The sequence below is a fragment of the Ranitomeya variabilis genome, chromosome 3 (genome assembly GCF_051348905.1).
Source record: "Ranitomeya variabilis isolate aRanVar5 chromosome 3, aRanVar5.hap1, whole genome shotgun sequence".
Classification (NCBI taxonomy): Eukaryota; Metazoa; Chordata; class Amphibia; order Anura; family Dendrobatidae; genus Ranitomeya; species Ranitomeya variabilis.
Genome location: NC_135234.1, coordinates 52266278 through 52290737, shown reverse-complemented (window position 1 = coordinate 52290737; position 24460 = coordinate 52266278). Strand labels below are relative to the sequence as shown.

The following is a 24460-nucleotide window of genomic DNA, read 5'->3' as shown; positions in this document are numbered from 1 at the left end:
TTGTGAAAGTGTAAGCTCAATCTCTGCCCACCCAGCCTGATTGACAGCTCCTCAGTGCCCTCCTCCCTGCTGCTTCTGAAATCTCACACAGCTCGGTATAAGCTGCAGCTGTCAATCAGGCTGGGTGGGTGGAAACTGAATACACTTGGACCCATGAGCTCTACCACCCTTTAGATCAGGGGTGGGAAACCTTAGACCCACAGGCCATTTACGGCCCTTGATTACCTTTTATGACCTTTTATCCAGTCCCCAGGAAGATTCCTGGGACTGCAGTGCTTGAGCTGGCAGCTGTGTTTTGCCAGCCACCAACTCTTTACTTTCTTCTTGCTTTGTGAGAACGTACATGCAGTGTTCACAGAGTAAAGCAGAAGCATGTACAATGTACAGTGCCAGCGTCAGGGCCTACTTTGTGGGGGGAGTTAGAGCATGATATGTACGGCCCCCAAAGGCCCTTTGCAGAAAAAATGGTTCCACACCTCTGCTTTAGATAGACCACCAGAATAATACTATCATTCTGAAATGAATTTTGAAAGTAATTACAACAGCCTCATCACGTCTAAGACATTTATGGTATTTGGCAAATCTGTTTTAATCCAGTGTAGGACTGGCCCACTAAAAGAGTAAAGGATCCTTTAGTGGAGCTAGCCACTGGCACAATAATGGGCCTCAAGGGTTCAGAAGAAGATAACCAAGTTGGAGTTTGGAGCCAATCACTTGACACAAGGGTTTATTTCCTATATGTAGATTTACAAATAATCCGTTAGACTGTATTGATGATGGATTCTGTGTGTAAAATGATAACGGAAAAATGTCACGCTGCAGCACTGCAGGTAAATGCAAACTCCGCTAGATGGCAGCAGAGTGGAAAGAGGTCTGAAAGACCTGCTCAGAGCAGACAGCAGAACTGCAGTGAGGCTACCACCAGGTGGCAGCAGAAAAGTCAGACAAGCCGGGTCAATATCAGAGAGTAGCGTAGTACCAAGGGAAATCCCAAACACAGTGTCAGAGGAGTGCCAAAGGTCAGTGACGGTCCGTACCAGAAGTATCAGAGGGAAGAGGCAGAATCAGGTCAGAGCCAAAGCAGAGTCGAGAACCGGGGAATCCAAACACACAGGAACACACAGAGTTGGGGTAGAAAGAGAGGAATGAACAGACACAGGCAAAGAAGGCTAAACGCAGCAGGACAAATCAGGGTCTCACCAGAGCCAGCTACACACGCTGTAGGCAGGAAATATAACTGGCACTGAATACAGGGAGCAGCACAGATATATAGCAAACCTGACACGGGAACAAGGCTGTGAAAGTTAACCCCTGACATGACCAGACCGGGAAAGGAGAGAAAAGACCCAAAATCCGATCTGGATCATGACAAAAAGCTTATGATGTACAGATCCAGGTCCAGATCCAGTCTACCATCAGTATGAACTAGGGAAGACTATGATACCCGGAAGGAAATGCTTGGGCTGTAATCATTTAGGACTTACTATGTTTTATATAAAATATAGTTAAAAGTATTAGACATTGGTTATTTCATAGTGACATATCAGAAATTTTAATCAGTGGAGGTCTGGGTGCTAAAACAATGGTGCCGAAATGCTAAGTTGAGAGTTGCTCTCCTCAGTTAGATGGAGATGCCTGGAGACCATCTCTTAGACTTTCTATGGCCTCATCTTCAGCTATCGTCACTAATCCAAGGAAAATAGTGGTCTGCTTAGGGCTCCTGCCCCCTTATTTCAGTGATTGTTGGGGCGCTGAGCAGCCAGACCCCTAATAATCAAAACTTCTCACATGTCACTACTATGACGTCTCTTGAAAGTGCGGTTATACCTTAAAGAAAACAGTAAATGTATATTTGGAGTCAGGGTCATAATTTGAAGCTCGCTTATTAAAAAGGGCACAGTGGTCCGCTCATAAATTAGCTGCATGTACCATATTCTCTGAATCAGTTTTCATCTGATCTTTGTCTGATGCCAACAAAGATCTTTGTCTGATGCCAACATAGAAGATGAGGCCACCATAGTGTGGATGCTGTGAGTTCCCTTCTAGATTATTACTTTTTTCACATATATCACAATTTTCACAATGGAAGTCACAAATTTAGACCTACCGATGATCAAATGTCTGCAGCACCAGACACGTCATTACTTAAGAGCTGCCTTTGGTGGAGATAGGCGATACCAAAGCCGACATATCTCCTCGCCTTTACTGAAACGTTTGTCTGAGCCACCAAAATGCATTGACTGCATCGGCTGGCAAGTTCCATGTGTTTGATGTTTGCAGCACTGATATCTTCTACTCAACCATGCCCCTTTTTGACGTCCCTCCCCCATGACTGTTCCCAGCCACATTCATGACCTGTTTGCCGCCCACAAAGAGCGATTAGATGCCGGGCCTCCGTCTCACAGGAGAGAATACTAGCATCAGGCAAGACAGGAACGTTTCTTGAAATGCTGTTTTTGGAGAGGGTCAGGTGTCATTCGGGAGATTTGCCAATGCCTACAGAAGCCCAGGACACCTCAACCTTTACTCTTTTCCAGGAGCCTCATGGCTGTTCCTGGACAATTGTCCAGTGTGATATGTGCCAATGACATTTAGTTGTATAAACAATGTACAGCTCACCATGGAGTATGATCTCTCATGTGCTACGTTCTTTGTGAAGGTACAAGGTGGCGTGCTCGCCCTGTTGTCATGGTTCCTGGTTGTTTCTTGTATATTCTCTACCGCCTCATACAGACTGTCCATGGACCCCTCCTGAAAAAATCAAGTCACAAACATTAATGGTGTTCCCCCATGAATAATTTTCAACTACAAGTCCTCAAAGGCTGTTATTATAGGGTTTTTTGTTTTTTTTAGCAAAAAATACGAGTTACTCATTAGTGTTGCTTCCATGTGTCTCCCTTGGTATTACTGGACAGAATCAGTCTCCTTCTCTCTATGTAATAATATTGGTCCCTATATGTCTTTTGTCTGCTCTGTAGTGAACATAAGATCATTGTACAAAGAGTAGACAGTGGGGGGAGAGACTGAACACGTGCGTCCACCAACACTCGTGAGATAGGCGCACACATTGCTATACATCTTAAACACCAGGTGGTGCAATACTATGTGGGTTAGGCCACGTTCACACGGTCAGTGTTTGGTCAGTATTCTACATCAGTATTTGTAAGCCAAAACCAGGAGAGGAACAGAAGAAAAGTATAATAGAAACACGTCACCACTTCCGCATTTATCACCCACTCCTGGATTTGGTTTACAGATACTGATGTAAAATCCTGACCAAATATTGAACATGTGAATGTGTCCTAAAGAATTTTTCACTAGGTAGTTTTTTTTATTAACATGTAAATAGTGAAAATAAATAAACAATTTTTTGAATGTGTACAATTAATTAGCGCAAATACATAATTGATCATCGATGCATTGACATTATGAAGAGAGGGTTAAGAGTTGCCCAGCAACACATTATCGGGGGACAATTCAAGTGAACTAGCGCTGCTTTAACTAAAAAACCAAAAAGTCAATTTTCCTATGTTTTTGAGTGGAAATGTATATACTGTAATATTAAAGCAGATCAATCAACACATTTCACACCCACAAACTGCATACGTTAACAAACAGATGTTTTAAACCTGACAAGGCTGGTGTACTTACTTTGAAAATCCTTTTCAGAAACGGCTGCATAATCCTGATATTATTAGAGCCGGGCTGATAAAATGCTTATTTAAATATTAAAAACTTTCACAAAGGAGTTACACCGCCAATTCTATCACAAATTTTCATAGTAAGTACATCAGGTACTTATCAAGTCTAAGAAATCTATTTACCGTAATAATGTGCACAGTTTATATTGTGAACTCTGGTGACAAATTCTCTTTAATTAAGGTTACTTTAAAGTCAGAAAGCAAGAATTCTGCGTGTCCTTAAAAATGTTGACCAGCAAGATTTCAGATAAAGGAATAATAAATACATCGCAGAATGGGATTATATGTAAAAAAAAAAAAAGATGTATATCCAAAATTGCACATATTATTATTGTAGGAGGGATATGAGACCACTCAGCTTTCTCTGATTCCTCCACGTGTCCGGGTTATATATAAAGGACTCATCTTTTACGCATAGAAGCAAAACCAACTTATAGCCTCACCTGCGATGCTTTGTTTAGAAAAATCCCAAATACAATGTACCCATTTTATAAAAGACCATGATAGAATAAAATAAAATCTACATTTGTGGATATGGAGCTAGTATATGTGCCGTTTTTAAAGCAGATTTATCTGTCCAGTGATCCTTCCATACATTAGTCCCATTAGTTGTGAACATATTTCAGTATTATTAAACAATAAATATTGTGATCACTTATGAACTGATAGAACCGAATTGTGATGAGAAACAGTTACAAATTCTGGATTAAATATTTGGATAAATATAGAAAAAGAGAATTTTGGCTGGGTCATAGAAACCTTATATTCCATATTTAGGAGCAGTAATTAGATGGGATGATTATTGTTGATCGTTATTTACTCGTACGATATATCTTGGGGGTTATAGATATCGCTGGTTCCACCAGCCTAGAGTGAATGTGACACTTACCAGCGAGAAACAGAAGAGATTCATCCCGGTTTGTGGGTTAAGTTCGGTCCTGAAAAGTTGTATTCCTCAGTGTTCCAATGGAAGAATGCTGATCTGTCCTGTCCTCCCAGCTGTTTGTATATTTCTTCCTAGAGATTACAGCAAGATAAAATCCCTGCAGTAATCCATGGGACTCAGAGGCCATTATTAAATGAGACAGGCTGCCATTCTGCGAATAAAAGAGACAGCGTTCCCATCAAGACGATAATCGCTAGAGAGAAAAAGAGATGGAAAGTGCTCACAAATAATGTTATCGTCAGGTCAGCACACACACACAATCGAAATAATTAATTGTTACGGATTTTACGGGTACAGATGCAATTCGTCAGAGGCTCTGGTTGTCAAATGTAGCATTTGGGTTATCACAATCTGTTACTTGAGATTTCACAGAAATGCTGCCTCAAATAATTAAGTAGCAATTTCAGAATTTTATCAAAATATTTATAAAAATGTTAAAAATATTCTTCCTCCAAATATTTCACGTAAATAAAGGAATATAAATATAAAAAAGCAAATAATTTCAAAGTAAATAAATAAAAAAAGGTAAAAAAAAATGTAGTTTTTCTATAATTGGATTTTTGTTTTTATCCGTAAATCATCACTTTCAGGAACAGCAGAGACGGATTTGTCCGATCACTTTGTGATACCACGATATACTGTCTGTGCTTTTACATGGGACTTCAAATTAAGATATTACGTAATGTTAATGGAATGAACACTGTTTGCAAATGAAACATGAAAAAATCGTCTCTGCTACATCTGAATAACTTTTTTATACATTGTTGCATAAGAATCATTTGACACAATTTATTTATTCGATTATACATGATACTACCGGTATATAATATTGATGCAGACAATAGATATGATTAGTATTAGCTTTAAGTTAGCATTAATGCCCAAATTATTATTTTTCCTCTTTGTTTTGTTTTTTTACAGAGTGAAATTAAATAAACACGGTGTCAGCGAATGTTAATGCTCATTAGAAATGTCATGATTAATTTTATCCACCATCCAATTCAGTGATCATCCGGTAATACTCACCACCGCCGTGCAATCCTGAATGTGCTTTTGGCATTAGCCCCTGTTTCAGTGTTTAATTCCATAAGCTGTGACTCAGGAGGCTGCCCTGCAAATTCAGCTACAGCATCTCCGCAACACTGGGTTTTAAGCCCAGATGGAAATTGTGAGCAGATATTATTTCTGTTTGCTCAGTAGAACTGTGACCTTGTTAAGGACAATACCAATGACTGCAAGATGTGTTTAATTGCGGCACAGCTGGACATTCCCTCGGGCCCTTGGCAAAGTGATAGGGCGCCGTGTGGCAAGAACTAGTAAGAGAACTCTTGCTAAGCCCTTCATTTATAGACATCAGCTCACACAGTTTAGAAACTCCAGATTAAACTTGATAAATTAAAAGTGACCCTGCAACCAGTGGCCTTGTCATCAGTATGTGCAGAAAGCAGGACTATAGGGGCTCCAGTGATTCAGTAATTAATACTCTTCTATCACATGACACCATTACATTTCTGCATCTGCAATTGGCTGGCTCAACTGAAGCCAGTGGGATTCACTGACATTAATCTAATCTGTACAACCTTGGGTTTGTTCCCCTTGAAACAAGACCCTAGTCCATGCCCTCATCATCTCCTGCCTCGACTACTGCAACCTCCTGCTCTGTGGCCTCCCCTCGAACACTCTCGCACCCCTCCAATCTATGCTAAACTCTGCTGCCCGACTAATCCACCTGTCCCCCCGCTATTCCCCGGCCTCTCCCCTCTGTCAATCCCTTCACTGGCTCCCCATTAACCAGAGACTCCAGTACAAAAGCCTAACCATGACATACAAAGCCATCCACAACCTGTCTCCTCCATACATCTGTGACCTCGTCTCCCGGTACTTACCTGCACGCAACCTCCGATCCTCACAAGATCTCCTTCTCTTCTCCCCTCTTATCTCCTCTTCCCACAATCGCATACAAGATTTCTCTCGCGTATCACCCCTACTCTGGAACCCTCTACCACAACACATCAGACTCTCGCCTACCATCGAAACCTTGAAAAAGAACCTGAAGACTCACCTCGTCCGGCAAGCCTACAACCTACAGTAACCACTGATCGACCAAACCGCTGCACGACCAGCTCTATCCTCACCTACTGTATCCTCACCCATCCCTTGTAGACTGTGAGCCCTCACGGGCAGGGTCCTCTCTCCTCCTGTACCAGTTGTGACTTGTATTGATTAAGATTAGTGTACTTTATTAGGTATAAACCCTCCTCATATGTAAAGCGCCGTGGAATAAATGGTGCTATAATAATAAATAATAATAATAATTGATAAAATTCTGACTCCCCGCTGCCAACTCTAGGGGGAGCTAATACCGTATAGATTGGTGTCTATATGTCACCCCTATCAAATGCAATGTTAACTGTATGAATCCCAATGCAAGGAGCTCACACAGTCCAAGCTGCAGACCTGTGTAATTACCACCTTTATTTTAATTAACTCCCAAATTTTAAGAACATTTAAAAGGTACAGATAACCCTGTGCTCACTGTGTGCTGTGGCAAATTGCTTCACAGCTAAGCCACAACTCAAATCCCACCCAGTCCTTTTTGTTCACAGAAACAAAAATGGCAAAGCCCCTTCATTTTCCCACAGTTTGATACCCCTTTTATGGTCCCTATGATGCCCCTCCACACAATAAGATGCCCTCACACTGCCCATCCACACATTATGATGCCCTTAGTGCCCTCCCAAACAGCATGATGGCCACACTTCATGTTCCCTAAGTTCTCAGTGCCACAATCCCATAAATATTGGTGCCCTATACTCCACTCTGCTGGTAAATTGAAATATTATTACTCACTTCACTCCATCCTCACAGTGAGAGGAGCAGTTTGTGCTGTGTGTGGCTCATTATCATGTCTGCTGTGTAGACTGTCCGATGGCTCAGGTAAATTGTGGAGTGGAGAGCTGATAGCTCCGTGCTCCACCATAATAATTAACAGTATCTGTGACCTAACGTGATACAAGCCATGGGATTCAAATTTTTAACAACGCGTTACCTGTTTGCATGAGGACCAGTCCATAACCAGTTACATGCCCTACCACACCCATAAAATAAATGTAATGCACATTTTCCTGCCACCCCATGTAACGGCACAAATTACATACTGATATAGGCTACGTTCACATTTGCGGTCGGCGCCGCAGCGTCGGGCGCCGCAGCGTCGCCGCATGCGTCATGCGCCCATATATTTAACATGGGGGCGCATGGACATGCGTAGCACTTGCGTTTTGCGCCGCAAGCGTCCCTGCGGCGCCCGCGTCCGGGCGCAGAGGACGCAGCAAGTTGCATTTTTGCTGCGTCCAAAATCAATGAAAAAAAGGACGCATGCGGCGCAAAACGCAGCGTTGTGCATGCGTTTTGCTGCGTTTTTGTTTGCGTTGTGCGTTGCGGCGCCGACGCTGCGGCGCACAACGCAAATATGAACGTAGCCATAGTAAGTTTTATACAGGTATTCCACAAAGTTACAGAAGCTTCGCAGACTACACAGCACACTGAAGTTGGTATTCCCATTTTTATGGCCCCCCCAGCAAATACTAAGGTTTAATGCTCCTAACATAACTACAGAAGTAGTAATCCTTAATATAACAGTACTTTATTAATATAGCCATGTAGAACATCATTCAGAACCAATAACAGTACAAGAATATAACACCAGAATCATCATTGGTGCATGAATACAGCCCCAGACCCACCATCGTGACATAAATACAGCACTAGGACCATCATTAGTGCATGAATACAGCATCAAAACCACTATCAGAAGATGAATACATCACCAGAACATCCTCAGTTCAAGAATAGAACACCAGAACCATCAGCAGTACATGAATTCAGCACCAGAACCACCATCAGTAGATGAATACAATACCAAAATCATAAGTACATGAATAAAGAACCAAAATCACCATTAGTACATTAATACAGCACTAGAACCACCACCAGTATATGACTAAAGCAACAGAACCATCACCAATTCATTAACTCGGCACCAGAACCAACATCAGAACATGAATACAGCACTAAAAGCAACAACAACACAGAATACATAATTAGAACAGCCATCACTACAGCAAAAAGCACCAGAACCAATATCAGTACATGAATACAGCACCATAATAACCATCAGTACAAGACACCAGCACCAACATCAGTACATTAATACAGCACCAGAACCATCAGTACTTTAATGCAGCACCAGAACCACCATCCCTACAGCACGGAATTATAATCATTAGATAAATGCAGTACAAGAACATCATCAGTACATTAATGCAGTACCAAAAGCAACTTACAGAATATGTAATCAAAGCATGCATCAGAACAATAGATCGGCACCAGAGCCAATATCAGAACATGAATGCAGAACCATAACAACCATCAGTACAGGACAAAAGCACCAACACCAACATTGGTACATTAATACAGGACTAGAACAATCAAAAGTACTTTAACGCAGCACCATAACCATCATCCCTACATGAATACAGCACCAGAATCACAATCATTACATGAATGCAGCACAAGAACATCATCAGTACATGAAAATGCAGCGCCCCAGAGTCCTGGTCGTTGCAGTACTGTTGCTCCACCGCTAAGGGGGGCTACGGTACGTCTGATGGCACTGAAGGAGTTCATCTGAACAGGTATCACAGACACCAATACATTTCACAGTCTGGCCTCCAGGGGGAGCTAAGGGTGCTATTTATTAGGCCACTCCTCACACACTGGTAAAACTGGGGGTTAGATAGGAAGTTAGACAGACAGCTGACTGGGTTGGAACCAGGCAACACCTTGTGGCAGAGGGTGTTGTAGGGGGAAGATTCAGAGGGGTCCCTGTCAGGGGTGGGATCCTGACAGAGGCCTAGCAACGAGAGAGAACGTTACGGGACCGCGCCTGCACGATATCGCGGCGGTACCCCAAGAAAGGACGAGAAGCTAGGTATATTGTGCTGAGTGAGAAACGAGATCAACGCAACAAGGAGTATACCAGTAGGAGTCGTGCTGTAAGACAAGGCAACATCCTATAGAGGCGCATAACCGGTGGCCGGAACGCCGAGGAAGTACTAGGTTCCAAGCCAGACTTCAAACCTACGGCAGGACAGTCAGTTAGAGGCGGGCTGTCTCACGAAGATCACCTAGGAAGACACAGGGGGGTAACAACAGGAGTGAGGTGACACTAGGGTCCCGGAACAACCTCCGAGCCTCCCCGTCAGACGGGTACCAAGAAGATCATCAGATAATCGAGTTGTGAGGGAACACGAGAAACAGACACAACAGTTGTGGGGACTATCCCGTAAGCACAGCAGGGGAGGACCACAACACACAAGCGCTAGAAGGCAGGCACAGATTTCCACCTGCAAAGGGAACTCTGGAGGTGCCATCGGACCGGCCGGACTTGCGCAGCCTGGTTAACCGTATTCCGGATTGAGGACTCAGAATCCTTCAGTAAAGAGGTAAAGAGACTGCAACCTGGTGTCCTCATTATTTACTGCGTCCTGCATAGCACCACAACCTCACCACCACCTACACCTTTCATTGTACGCCCCTCAGCAGGGTCACGGACCGGGTCTAGCCACCGTGACAACCCCAGAACAGAGACTCAGAGGCCCGGTACCGGGTACCCCTCGGCCCTGCGGCAGTGGGGGCGCTACAAAAACATCACCAGAACCATAATCAGTATCTAAATATATCATCAAAACAGCCACCAGTACATGGATAATGTACCAAAAGCAACTTCAGTACATGAATGCAGTACCATTATTAGTACATTAATACAGCATCAAAATCACCATCAGTACATGAATACACCACCAGAACCATCATCAGTACATAAATGCAGCACCAGAACCACGATCAATACATAAGAACATCACCAGAACTATCGTCAGCACAGTATAACTAAACACTAAAGTACCACTAAAACCACAATCGGTACATTACTACAGCAATAGAACCACCACCATTATATATATATTATATAACATGAATATAGCACCATAATAACTATGAATACAAGACACCAGCACCAACATTAGTACATTAATACAGCACCAGAATCATCATAAGAACTTTAATGCAGCACCAGAACCACCATCCCTACATGAATACAGCACAGAATCATAATTATCAAATGAATGCAGCACAAGTACATCATCAGTACATGAAGTACATCAGTACATGAATACAGTACCAAAATCAACTTCAGTACATGAGTGCAGTACCAGAACCATCATTAGTATATGAATTCAGCTCCAGAACCAGCATTTGTAAATTAATACAACCACCATCAGTGCATGGATATTGCACCAGACCCATCAGTACATGAATATAGCACTCCCAATAGAAACCTTACAATGGTAAGGAGATGCTGAGAGTTGTTGCTACTAGCCATCTTCAGACTGTGGACCATACAGGAACCACAGTACAGATTAGACACTGTCAGTATCACAAACATTTAAAACCAGGGACCTCATAGTTGATGTCTTCTGATTGGAGTTATTCTCTTTCTATTCTTGTCCATAAGGTCCAGATACCATGAGACTTTTTTCACATTCACAGCTTTTCTTTGCAGACTTCTATCTTCTTTGGCATTCAGCAGCACATTCCAACATGGTGGCCATAAAAATGAGAGTGACCCACTGTGGAGATCAGATTGAAGAATCCATTTTGTCTTCCTTTTCAGAGACGTCTGGCTTAATATGAGGAAGACTTGAGCAAAATAGACATTTCCTTTTATGGACGCATTCCTTTGTGATATTGTAACTTACATTCCAGAAGTGAACGTTATCAGTAGAATAGATACTCTTTGTTAGAGAATATGAGCGCTTGTACGCATGTCTGTAAATGCTTATCTCTTTGCTATATAAAAAGGAGGGGTGAGTCCCAGTGAGTCAGAGGCGAGCTCCTGGGCGATCCCTGCACATGAATACACATCTCTTGTGCTGTGTGTCATTACTTGGATTTTCCTACATCAGAAAGCCAGGGACGGATAAGGACTCAACATTTCTTGGCCGCCCGAACAGGGACCCGAGGTGAGAGTATTTACTCAAGATTTACCTGCGGATACGGACAACGGAGATCTGGGATAATGGACGGCAAATGAAAAAAACCTGGCCAGGTAAGAGACATTATTAGTTCTCTTTTATCTGCCCTGTATTATCCGAAAGATCTCTATGAGCCGTGTCATGCTGGGTTAGTCTAGTAGTGAGTAGATACCTATAGAACTCGGGTTACCATATTGTATAGATTTATGAGTCTAGTCCCTGGCAGTGTGTGAACAGTGTGTGAACAGTGTGTGAACAGTGTGTGAACAGTGTGAAGGTTGTGACATGTTGTGAAAGAAGAATAGAAGTACGTAGAACAATAAGCCACGATTGTTAGAACAAGGTTATTGGTGAAGTCAGCCTAACTGGGTTATGAGGTAGCGTCCTTCTGGGAGACCTCCGCCCATGCTTGACTCTCCTATAGAACTTGTTTCTACATTCCCTGGATAAGGTGTGATAGAATGAGCCCAGGACGCGGTTTTCATGAGCCTGGGACAAGTATGCTAACTGACACAGAAAGTTTTGTGATCTGTATGGTGTTGCTGGGTCTGTGTGCATAATAGCACTTAAGTACGTCCTGCATATTAGAAGAAACAGAGCAGACAAGCCCTTCAATATTTTAGCTCCCTAGGAGAGAAGGCAACGAGACGCCACCAACAGAGGAAGTGGTTGTCCAAACGTCACCTGGGGTAGAAATAGCAAATATTGAAAGGATATTTTAGCTCCCTAGGAGAGAAGGCAACGAGACATCACCACAGTGATTGTCCAAACGTCACCTGGGGTAGAAATAGCTAAAATGAGAAATAAACAGACCAAAACCGTCTTAGGACAAGTGGAAGCAGCAGATATCATACAGGAAAGATGTGGAAAGGCAGTCAGAAGTCAGATTAGAAGAGTGAGAGGAAAATTGGGAATTTCAGAAGCACTTATGTTCAGTACAGAATGGGAAAGACTGAGTAAAGAACGAGGTGGAATTATCAAAGATAATGGGTGGGAAGAAATCATACATTGTATGATAGAGGTCTCAAAAACAGCTAAAGAGGAGAATTGGAAGTATGATCCAGACACTTCCAAATGGATCATGGGAAAGGGAAAAAGTTGTGACATAATCCCACCACCTTACCTAGATCCAAAAGCCCAATCATTTGTACCATCTGGAAGAGCAGAAGGAGGAAAACAATTTCCAGCCTTGTATCCCAATCTTGGTGGGGTAGGAGGATGGGAATGTTCACACTGTGGACAACAAAATCCAGATTGGAGAAATGATTGCCTAGCCTGTGGTACACCTAGATATGGCGCTGTACTTGCCCCTGTTAGGGTAGTACCTAGACCTTTTAGAGAAGCTGGCGCCAATGGAGTAATGGCAACCCACTACCATAACACACGGCAATACTTCCCTTGGTCCCCTGCCGAGGGTATGTCCCTCTTACATAACGCACCAGATCCTATCCAGTTTCCAGTTAGATTTGCACAGTATATACAACAAATCATGCAGACTCATGCTGGGGTCTGGGCGGACGGGGAAGAATTATGTAGAATGAAAATGTCCCCCGGACTTTTTCAGGAATTATTGACACACTTACAGCCCAATAGACCAGTGGCAGAAGGGAGTGCCTTACAGACAGAAGCATCAGGTACCCAGTTCACAGAGGCATTAATAATTTTCATGAGAGAGAATCGTAAGCCTGTTAGAATAGCACAAGCTAATACAGGAGGAAGAGTGAGACACAATTTTCTTTGCCACTACTGTAAAAAGCCAGGTCATTTCCAAAAAGAGTGCAGGAAGAAGTTGGCAGATATAAAGTCAGGCAAATTTGTTCCCAGAAATAACCCTCCCCAAACGGACAACCAGCAGAAATCTACTATCGTAGATGGTCCCATACCAGATTCAGATTGACTCGATGTGTTACAAACTTCCCTACCAGCTAGAATGTGGGGGGGAGAGAGATTCCATTTTTGATAGATACAGGTGCAACTTCCTCAATTTTGAATCAAGATTTTCTTCCGAATCCGGAAGATATTTCAGAACAAACAACTTTTGCTGAGGGTTATGATGGGGTAATTCGAACACTGCCATATACTGTGCCCCTAGAGGTCTCGTTAGGACCTAAATGTTTTGCATCCAGATTTTTGTATGCCAGAGGTGCCCCAACATGTTTGTTAGGAACTGATGTCCTAAAGAAATTAGAAGCTAACATCAATTTTAGGGACGATGGCACAGTTATGTTGACTATCCCTGATGATGCAGAAACATTAGAACAATATGTCAGAATTCAGGCTTTTGAGGATTATACTGAAGAAAAAGAGTACACCACAGATCTAGATCTCTCAATGGTCCCAGAAACACTGTGGGCACAGGGTGACACTGATGTGGGATTATTGCATATCTCTCCTGTAAAACTATCTGTGCAACCAGGAACTGTTCTCCCACAGCTCAGACAATACCCTGTGAGTGCCCAGCAGGAATTAGCGATTACAAAACAGATAGAGGGATATAGAGAGAAAGGAGTTTTGGTAGAGATACAATCACCTGCTAACACTCCTCTGTATCCAGTCAAAAAGAGAACTCTTGATAAGAGTTCTATGCCCAAATATCGTATGGTACATGATCTAAGAGAAATAAACAAAGTTCTAGATCCAATCACCCCAGTTGTACCCAATCCTCATACGTTACTATCACAGATACCAGCCAGTTCTCAAGTGTTTACTGTAATAGATCTTTCAAATGCATTTTTCTCGGTTCCTTTACACCAAGATAGTTGGCATTTATTTGCATTTACATTTAAGGGCAAACAGTTGGCGTGGACACGCCTTCCACAGGGAATGATACACTCCCCTACTCTTTATTCAAATGCCCTACAAACAGTCCTTCAGAGGTTTGAACCCGAACCACAGGTAGTAATTTTGCAGTATGTGGATGACCTACTACTTTGCTGCCCAGACCTAGAAACTGCAGAAAGGTCTACTGTAAGTTTACTATGTTTTCTAGAAAAAGAAGGGTGTAAAGTGAATAGACAAAAGCTACAAGTTTGTCAGACCAAAGTGGTCTTTCTAGGTCATTGCATTTCTCAAGGTAAAAAGCATCTTACACCTCAAAGAACTGAAGCAATAAGACAGATGAATGAGCCTAGAAATCATAAACAGCTACGAGCATTTTTAGGAATAGTGTCTCATTGTAGACAATGGATTATACATGCCAGTCAACTAATGCAACCACTGTATGACTGTGTAAAAAGTGAACCTTATTTGTTGACAAAAGAAGGTCAGATTTCGTTCCAACAATTAAAAGATGCCCTTGTTTCAGCTCCAGCGTTAGGGCTACCAGACTATCACATTTGCTAGGCTTCAGACTCTTAATTTAGCAACACTGCTACCTCTCGAGTCTGAAGGGGGGAATAAGGACACTGATCCACACGCAAATTTTTTCCCTACAGACACACATGATTGTACAGAGCTCATTTTACAAGAAACGGTAGGCTTACCCAATGTATCCGAAACACCACTTCAAAATCCAGATTTAGAGCTGTTTATAGATGGTAGTAGGTTTGCAGATGACACAGGTAATTTCCATACAGGGTATGCAGTTGTGTCAGAATCTGAAACTCTCAAAGCAGAACCTCTTCCACCGAAACAGTCTGCACAAGAAGCAGAACTAACAGCATTGATTGAAGCGCTAAAAATAGCTGAGAATCAGACAGCTAATATATACACTGATTCTAGGTATGCACATGGTATTGTGTTTGACTTTGGAGTAATCTGGAGAGCTAGAGGTTACATGACAGCGTCAGGCCAACCTGTAAAACATGCTTCTCTGATCAAACAGATCTTAGAGGCTGCACAAGAAACAAAAGAAGTAGCAGTAATTAAGGTAGCTGCACATGTGAGACTCGACACTAGGGAATCTAGGGGAAATGATAGGGCTGATAAAGCAGCCAAGGCAGCAGCGGTCAAACCCTTACAGCAGGTTCATACTGTAAACCCCACAGAAAATACTGAAGATAGACTGAGACAAGCACAGGAAGATGCAGGAGAAGAGGAGAGGGACAGGTGGAAAAAGGAAGGGGCAGAAGAACAAGCAGGAATTTGGAAGAAAGATGGACTAATATGTCTACCTAGAGCCTGGTACCCGATTGTAGTTGGTGGACTGCACCACCCTACTCATGTGTCTGCAAATGCAATGACACTACTGGCAAAGCAAGTCTGGTTGGCTCCAGGTTTTGGCAACTACGCAAGAGACTATTGTGCAACATGCGCTATATGCCTGGCACATAATCCCGGACAGACAACAAAGACCCCTATGAAGCACCACGTCCGACCTCTCTATCCGTTTCAGCGATTACAAATAGACTTTATCCAGCTGCCAAAAAGTAATGGGTATGAGTATGTGTTGGTATGTGTGGACATGTTCTCGGGGTGGCCAGAGGCCTATCCAGTTCGGAAGGCTTCAGCTAAAAACACTGCTGTAAAGCTAGTTGCCGAACTGATACCCCGTTACGGTCTCCCTGAAGTGATCGAGTCAGATAGGGGTACTCATTTTACTGGAGAAATATTTCAAAATGTACTGAAAATGTTGGGTGTTGAAAGTCAGTTACACACTCCGTACCATCCTCAAAGTTCTGGTAAGGTGGAACGCATGAATGGAACTTTAAAATTAAAAATACAGAAAGCCATGGCTGAAACAGGAAAGCCTTGGACAGAATGCCTTCCACTGGCCCTTTACTCAATACGCAATACCCCAAGGGGTAAGACTAAACTGTCTCCATATGAAATTTTGTTTGGCAGGACTGCCAATTTAGGATGTTATTTTCCACAGCAACTTGTGTTAAATATTGAGTCATTGACTTCTTATGTGCAAAATCTTCAGAAACAATTAACTAAGGTGCATGCACAAGTTTTTGCTTCCCTTCCAGATCCTGACAACATTGAAGGAAGTCACAAGTTGGAACCAGGTGATCAAGTCTATGTAAAAAGACACACCAGAATGGCTCTTGAACCAAGATTTGACGGACCCTTCCAAGTCCTGTTGACAACACCTACATCAGTCAAGCTCGAAGGAAAGGCATCATGGATACATGCAAGCCATTGCAAAAGAGCAGTATAAAACTCATAACATTGATGTTAATAGTATTAACCTCAACGGAGGCATGGGATAAACTGAATTCTCTAACCCCTTTGAACAATAGATTCGTACAACATCATAGAAAATTAGTACATGACTTGTTAAATAATACACAACCCCTAGCAGATTGTTGGATCTGTACCCATTCACCAGTATCAGCCACAAGTATACCTTTTCTAGCAGTTCCCGTGTCAGTTGAAGAAATATTCGCTTGGCCTAATTGTTCAGACAACCTGGCCAACAACCAAATTGGTAATACTAGGCTGTGGAATACTACAATCGCCATACCAATTGTGGGATGGGTAGAATTTCCTTGGTGGCAGGGTAATCTTACAGGAAGAATAGGCAACTTACAATATTTTGCATTCAGGGAAGGAAAATGGGTACCTAGAAATAAGACTGGATTAACTGATTTAGGACAGGTCCCCACTGAAAATCTACAGCTCAGTTTCAGTACAACCACCGACTCTTCTTATGCTTTCAAACCTACAATGTTGGAAAGGTACATACATAATAGAAAATGGGAACATTCTGCGTTGTTCCCCCAAGGTGATGCAAACAGTTGTACAAGCAAACCGGGGAACCTGGTTTGTAATGAATCCGATGAGTATATCAGAGGAATGCCTTTATGTGGGAATCCCGCAGCCGGGTACTGTAGCCCCTTGGGACAAAAACCCTCTTGGTGTATGCTTCAGAATGTATCTAGATTTGTGGATTTGGCTCACAGATTGGTATTGCAGCACTCAGCACTATGGGATCTGCCTGAGGGTACATTTTGGATATGCGGAGAAGGAGCATATAAATGGCTTCCCGTAGGTATAAAGGGTACTTGTACATTAGGACGCCTAACCCCGGCTACTTTCATAATTTCAAATAAACAAGTGAATATGCAAGCCGTGCCCAAGCACACACTGTATAAAAGAGCTGCAGATAACTCACCACGTCCCTCAGGGAGATCACACATAGTGCAAATGGGTATAGCCAATAAAATTGTCAGTTCTATTTTTATTTACCCTATGTTAACACAAATGTGGGATAAATTAGTTAGAGCCACGGATTATCTAGATGATCAGATCTGGGATATATTGGATATACTAAACACTAGTATAGCTGTACAGAATCAGCTTATAATAGTCATCAACCAACATACTCTGGTATTGGATTACCTAACTGCCTCACAAGGGGGTATGTGTCAAATCATCGGACCCACCTGCTGTCATTATATAGACCCGAATAGTACTATGAGTATGACATTTAAATTAAAGGACGTACAACGACTCAGAGATCAGTATGATAAAGACAATGACCAGAATAAGGATAGCTGGTGGTCTGATACTTTCTCTTTTCTCAACCCAGCCAACTGGTTCAGAGGAATCGGTGGGTGGGTTGCTGGGATTATGCAGAGCATAATACATATAGTTATGATTATTGTAGTCATATACGTACTATTCCAGATTGTGCTCAAGAGTATCTCAGTATGCACAGATAAATTTTGTGTAATAGATGCAAGAGTATAAATTTTCTTCTTTATTCTTATGTTATCCTCTAGTGATTCTAATTAATATTACCGTACTAATTTTTGTTTTTATATTTTAGTATACTTATTGCAAAACAAAGAAAAGGTTGTGAGAGTTAAACGGAAGAATTGATACTAGATTTGATTCTCTTATTAATGATATAAGCGTGTACATGTGTAATACCAAAAATAAAGGCTTTGTCTTTGGCCCTGTGGTAATCTAAAATATGGATATGTTAAAGGGGATTTGTGATAGATCATAAAAGGAATATGTCAAAGGGGGGAATTGTGGAGATCAGATTGAAGAATCCATTTTGTCTTCCTTTTCAGAGACGTCTGGCTTAATATGAGGAAGACTTGAGCAAAATAGACATTTCCTTTTATGGACGCATTCCTTTGTGATATTGTAACTTACATTCCAGAAGTGAACGTTATCAGTAGAATAGATACTCTTTGTTAGAGAATATGAGCGCTTGTACGCATGTCTGTAAATGCTTATCTCTTTGCTATATAAAAAGGAGGGGTGAGTCCCAGTGAGTCAGAGGCGAGCTCCTGGGCGATCCCTGCACATGAATACACATCTCTTGTGCTGTGTGTCATTACTTGGATTTTCCTACATCAGAAAGCCAGGGACGGATAAGGACTCAACACCCACCTAAATAAAAATATCTGCATATGCGATGCTATAAAATAATTAGTTTTTCCAACCACCAGGTAGTTGGAAAAACTAGCACCTATAACTAGCACTGACCAGTGGCCAGTGAAAAAGTGATAAGTAATCTGTCTACTGACAACTCTGCACCAAGATATACTGATCTGGAATATACTAACGCCTGACAGTAACATAGGCCATCAACTGCCAAGGGAAGCAAGTGGAGACCAGCAGTTTCATCATGGAGATGACAATCAGGTGACAGAAGGTCTCTTCTCTCTGTTTCTAAACCCTTAGATGCCTCTGTTAGCATGCATTGCACCTCTTAAAATGGGTCATTTCAAGCTGCAAACTGCATACATTAGATCTTTAGAACTGAGGCTGGTGTAAAATGCATTTTAATAGAAATGTACAATCCTGATATTAAGATGAGCATTTGATGAGTTTGTAAGAATCGCAGGGATGCGGGATGCAGTGACAAGCAGGAGGCAGAGCAAGAGTTAAAGGGTTTATTACAGGGGTTACTCCATTCCGTGAGAGAAATGGTTAAGAGGAGAGTTAAAGTAAATATTATGTCAGGGTAAGAACAAGTGGTTATGCAACAGGTAAACTTATCAGTCTGATGGGATCTGGCCTATCGAAGCTTGAAATCCCACGGTGGCGCCGTAAGCGACGCGTGAAGTCTCTGGCCTGATCTTGAAGAAAGTTGATACACGGCCTCCTGATGGATGTGGCGAATTCTGGCTCTCCGAGGTGACGTCCTGGAATATAGGGGAGATGTCCGAGCTGGGAAGTCATCTGTGGTACCGCCGGACTGGGAGTCAGTTCACAGGCAGAGGCGGGGATGACTCTACCCGGCTCTGAATGACTCAGTGGGTCTGACTCAGGCCGCGAGCCCGCAGCAGAAGGTGGAATGGTGTGGGAAGAATTCCCCGAGACTGGGGTAAGTGGGCACAGAGTTATACGTTCCTCACAGTCGGTCTGCAGCAGAATGCTGCAACGCTAGTCTGGCCTATTGCGTAGCTCCACAGAGAGTGAGTGAACCTTCTCCTGATGCGTGCTTTGTCTTCCTGCTAACTGACTGGCTTTCCCGCACACCGTCCCTTTTATCCCTGACACGCCCCCTACAGTTGGGGGCAAAGGTCTGTCCGGGTCAGAAAGCTTTCCCCCCGGCAACAATGGTGACAGCCCGATAGTTCCGAAACTAACACGCGGGAGGTATTACCGGCGTGGTCCATCTTCCTACAAGTTCATCTATAAAATGAAATAGTCAGGAGTCCAAATGGCCTCCGCCCACCCAGCCTCACTAGTAGCTGCAGCTTGTCCTGGGTAGTGCGAGGTCACAGCAGCAGATAGGCAGGATGATGTCAGTCTTGGTAAGTAAGCAGAGATCGAGTTAAACTTATGTAAAGGATTATACAGTCATTCTGACAGTAATGTTCACAGTAAATATACCAGCATCATCAAGTCTGAGTACTATTTAATAATGTATGAAACTTGTATTAAGAAATCTGACGAGAGGTCAGCCTTAAGGGATTAAAAGGCCAGTAACAGAGTTGTCTGAATCCCAGCTTATATAATAGACTCTTAAGAGCTCCTGTGCCTAAGTTATCACTGTGGAACACTAGTACGCCACTTCGCTGCATTGACCCAATTATTATGATATAATAGTACGTCATAGGGCTGGTAAGGGTTAAAATAATGCACATTTATTACACCTTAGGAAGTGCTGGTCAGATTTTTTCTCTATATTTTACTATTGGAGGTGTGACTGCCTCTACCTATATATTATCTATCTATTATCTATCTCTCTATCTATCTTTATATCTATTATCTATCTGTTATCTATCTATCTATCTATCTATCTATCTATCTATTATCTATCTATCTATTATCTATCTATCTATCTATCTATCTATCTATCTATCTATTATCTATCTAACTATTATCTGTCTATTTATCTATCATCTATTATCAATCATCTATTATCTATCTATTATCTATCTATCTATTATCTATCTCTCTCTATCTATTATCTATCTATTATCTATCTTTATATATATTATCTATCTGTTATCTATCTATCTATTAGCTATCTATCTATCTATTATCTATCTATTTATCTATCCATTATCTATCTATCTATTATGTATCTTTCTATCATCTACCTATCTAATCTATCTATTATCTATCATATATTATCTATCTATTATCTATGTATTATCTATCTATCTATCTATCTATCTATCTATCTATCTTTCTATCATCTACCTATTTAATATCTATCTATTATCTATTTATCATCTATCTATCTATTATGTACCATCTATTATCTATTATTATCTATGTATTATCTATCTATCTATCTATCTATCTATCTATCTATCTATCTATCTATTTTCTATTATCTATCTATCTATCATCTATCTGTGGATACTGTCTATCCATCGGGTTAATAGAAGTTAGTGAGATTTAATTATCCTTCCCACAGAACTTTTACATTCCCGCTATATAGGAATATTATATTCCTCTATTAAACACTGCCCATGAAAAATTTATAACCTAAGCCTCATATTCTGAGCTACAGTTCTGCGTTTTTACAGCTGAATTGGAGGGCATTTATTTGCACCATAAACCATACATAAAGCTAATTTTGCAAGAAAATGACTTGTCCATCAGTCTTTTCACTTAATTTCGGATGAAATTACTCCTGTCCAGAAACATTTCCATCATCACGTCGCGGCTCTTTAAATAGAACAGCCAGTCAATCAAAATTTTCCATCAAAGGTTTACTAGTTATTTAATTGGGCTTCCCCTTCTCCATTTACTTATTTGAGGTGGTCAATTGAACTGAAAAATTAAGCAGCAATGCTCTTTAAACGCGTGAGTATTTCATACCTGCAGCGCAGAGGGAATATTACTGTCGGAGGATGAAGTGACGGTCTCCACATCGGGGATAACATGGGGATAGCATTGCTGATTACTCCATATGTAAGGATGACACTTGTGGTCCACAGTGCTGCACTCCACAGTGATGGCTTCCCCGGGCCACGAGAGCTGGATGTGGCCACTGTCTCTGACATGATTTGTTTGATCCATTCATTCGATTTCTATGCTTAGAATTTTTTTTTTTACACGTTACATGTCAACGTCAGAAGTTAAATTGATGGGGATCTAGACACTGACACCCCATCCATGAAAGGGGCAGAAGTGTTCAACCACATGCTTCTCGCATCCTAGACTAAGGACAGACTCACGTGAAAATCTCTAATCAATGGTGGTCACAAAAAAAGGACACATTCTAGGGGATGAACAATGTTAACCCCTTTCTGCCAGCTGACGGAATAGTACGTCAGCTGGCAGAACCCCCGCTTTGAGGTGGGCACCTTAAAGCCGCGACATGTCAGCTGTTTTATACAGCTGACATGTGCACACAATGAGCGCAAACGGAATCGCGATCCGCCCGCGCCCATTAACTAGTTAAATGCCGCTGTCAAACTCTGACAGCGGCATTTAACTAGCGCTCCCGGCCGCGCGGCTGGAGATTCTCACACCGCTGACCCCCGTCACATAAAAAGGGGTCAGCGGTGCATTGCCATAACAACCAGAGGTCTCCTTGAGACCTCTATGGTTGTTGATGGCCGATTGCTTTGAGCGCCACCCTGTGGTCGGCACTCAAAGTACACAACCATTTCTACTACATAGAGGTGATCTGTGCTTCACCTCTATGTAGCAGAGCCGATCGTGTAGTGCATGCTTCTAGCCTCCTATGGAGGCTATTGAAGCATGCCAAAATTAAAAAAAAAAGTGTTTAAAAATATAAAAAAAATAAAAAATATATAAATTTAAATCGCCCCCCTTTCGCCCCAATCAAAATAAAACAATTAAAAAAAAAATCAAACCTACACATATTTGGTATCGCCGCGTTCAGAATCGCCCGATCTATCAATAAAAACAAAGGATTAACCTGACCGCTAAATGGCGTAGCGAGAAAAAAAATCAAAACGCCAAAATTACATTTTTTTGGTCGCCACGACATTGCATTAAAATGCAATAACGGGCGATCAAAAGAATGTATCTACACCAAAATGCTATCATTAAAAACGCCAGCTCGGCACGCAAAAAATAAGCCCTCACCCGACCCCAGATCATGAAAATTGGAGACGCTACGGGTATCGGGAAATCGCGCAATTTTTTTAATTTATTTTTTTTATAACGGTAGGTTAGTTTTAGCATTTGGTGAACCTAGCAAAAAAGCCAAACAAAAAACAAGTGTGAGATTGCACTTTTTTTGCAATTTCATCACACTTGGAATTTTTTTCCCGTTTTCTGTTACAGGGCATGGTAAAACCAATGGTATCGTTCAAAAGTACACCTCGTCCCGTAAAAAATAAGCCCTCACATGGCCATATTGACGGAAAAATAAAAAAATTATGGCTCTGGGAAGGAGGGGAGCGAAAAATGAAAACGAAAAAATGGAAAAAGCTCCGGGGGTGAAGGGGTTAATGCAGCGCCCCAGAGTCCTGGTCGTTGCAGTAATGTCGCTCTGCCACTAAGGGGAGTGATGGTACGTCTGATTGCACTAAAGGAGTTCACCTGACCAGGTATCACAGTCACACATTACACTTCACACTCTGGCCACCAGGGGGAGCAAAAGGTTCTATTTACTAGGCCACTCCTCACACTCTGGTAAAACTGGGGGTTGGATAGGAAGTTAGGGAGAAGCTGACTGGGTTTTGCCCAGGTAACATCTAGAGAGGGAGTTGCTGGGAAGATCCAGGGGGGTCCCTGTCAGGGGTGGGATCCTGACAGAGGCCTAGCAAGAGACAGATCGTTACGGAGCCGCGCCTGCACTTCATTGCGGCGGCATCCTAAGAAAGGACAAGAAGCGGAGTATATTGTGGAGAAGTGAGAAACGAGATCACAGCACTAAGGAGATAATACCGGGAGGAGTCATGCCCCGAGATCGGCAACATCCTTCTGAGGCGCGTAGCCGGTGGCCGGAACGCCGAGAAAGTAATAGACTCTACACATTACTTTGAACTACAGCAGAGCAGTTAACTTCAGGTTGGTTGTCTCACCCATTTACACCTAACGAAGACAACGGAGGCAATTGTGGGAGAGGGGCGTCTCTAGGGTCCCTATAAAATAACTCCAGGCCTACCCTGTCATACGGGTGCGTCCTATCCATATCATCTGGGGGACGGAGAGAGAGAACATCAGAAACAGATACAAGAGTTGTGAGGACTATCCCGTGGTGCTCAGCAGGGAAGTGCTACAACACCCAGGCGCTAGTAGGAAGGCTACTGATTTCCACCTGCAAAGGAAACTCTGGATGTGCCATCGGACCGGCCGGTCTCAGCCAGCCCTGTTAGCAGTGCTCTGGATTGAGGATCTTGAAGCCTTCAGTAAAAAGGTAAAGAGACTGC

General features: G+C 42.3%; 1 protein-coding gene across 1 annotated transcript in view; it reads right to left on the bottom strand.

Annotated features, from left to right (window-relative positions):
• The window catches only part of SAMSN1 (SAM domain, SH3 domain and nuclear localization signals 1), a 166781-nt gene extending 162009 nt beyond the window's left edge, over positions 1-4772 (bottom strand). The window contains exons 1-2 of the mRNA XM_077294039.1: positions 4591-4772; positions 2620-2751 (exon numbers count right to left, since the gene is read on the bottom strand). Coding sequence (XP_077150154.1) covers positions 2620-2751; positions 4591-4614 — 156 coding nt within the window. The 5' untranslated portion in view covers positions 4615-4772. The remainder of the gene's footprint in view (positions 1-2619; positions 2752-4590) is intronic.
• Between the last annotated feature and the right edge of the window lie 19688 nt (positions 4773-24460).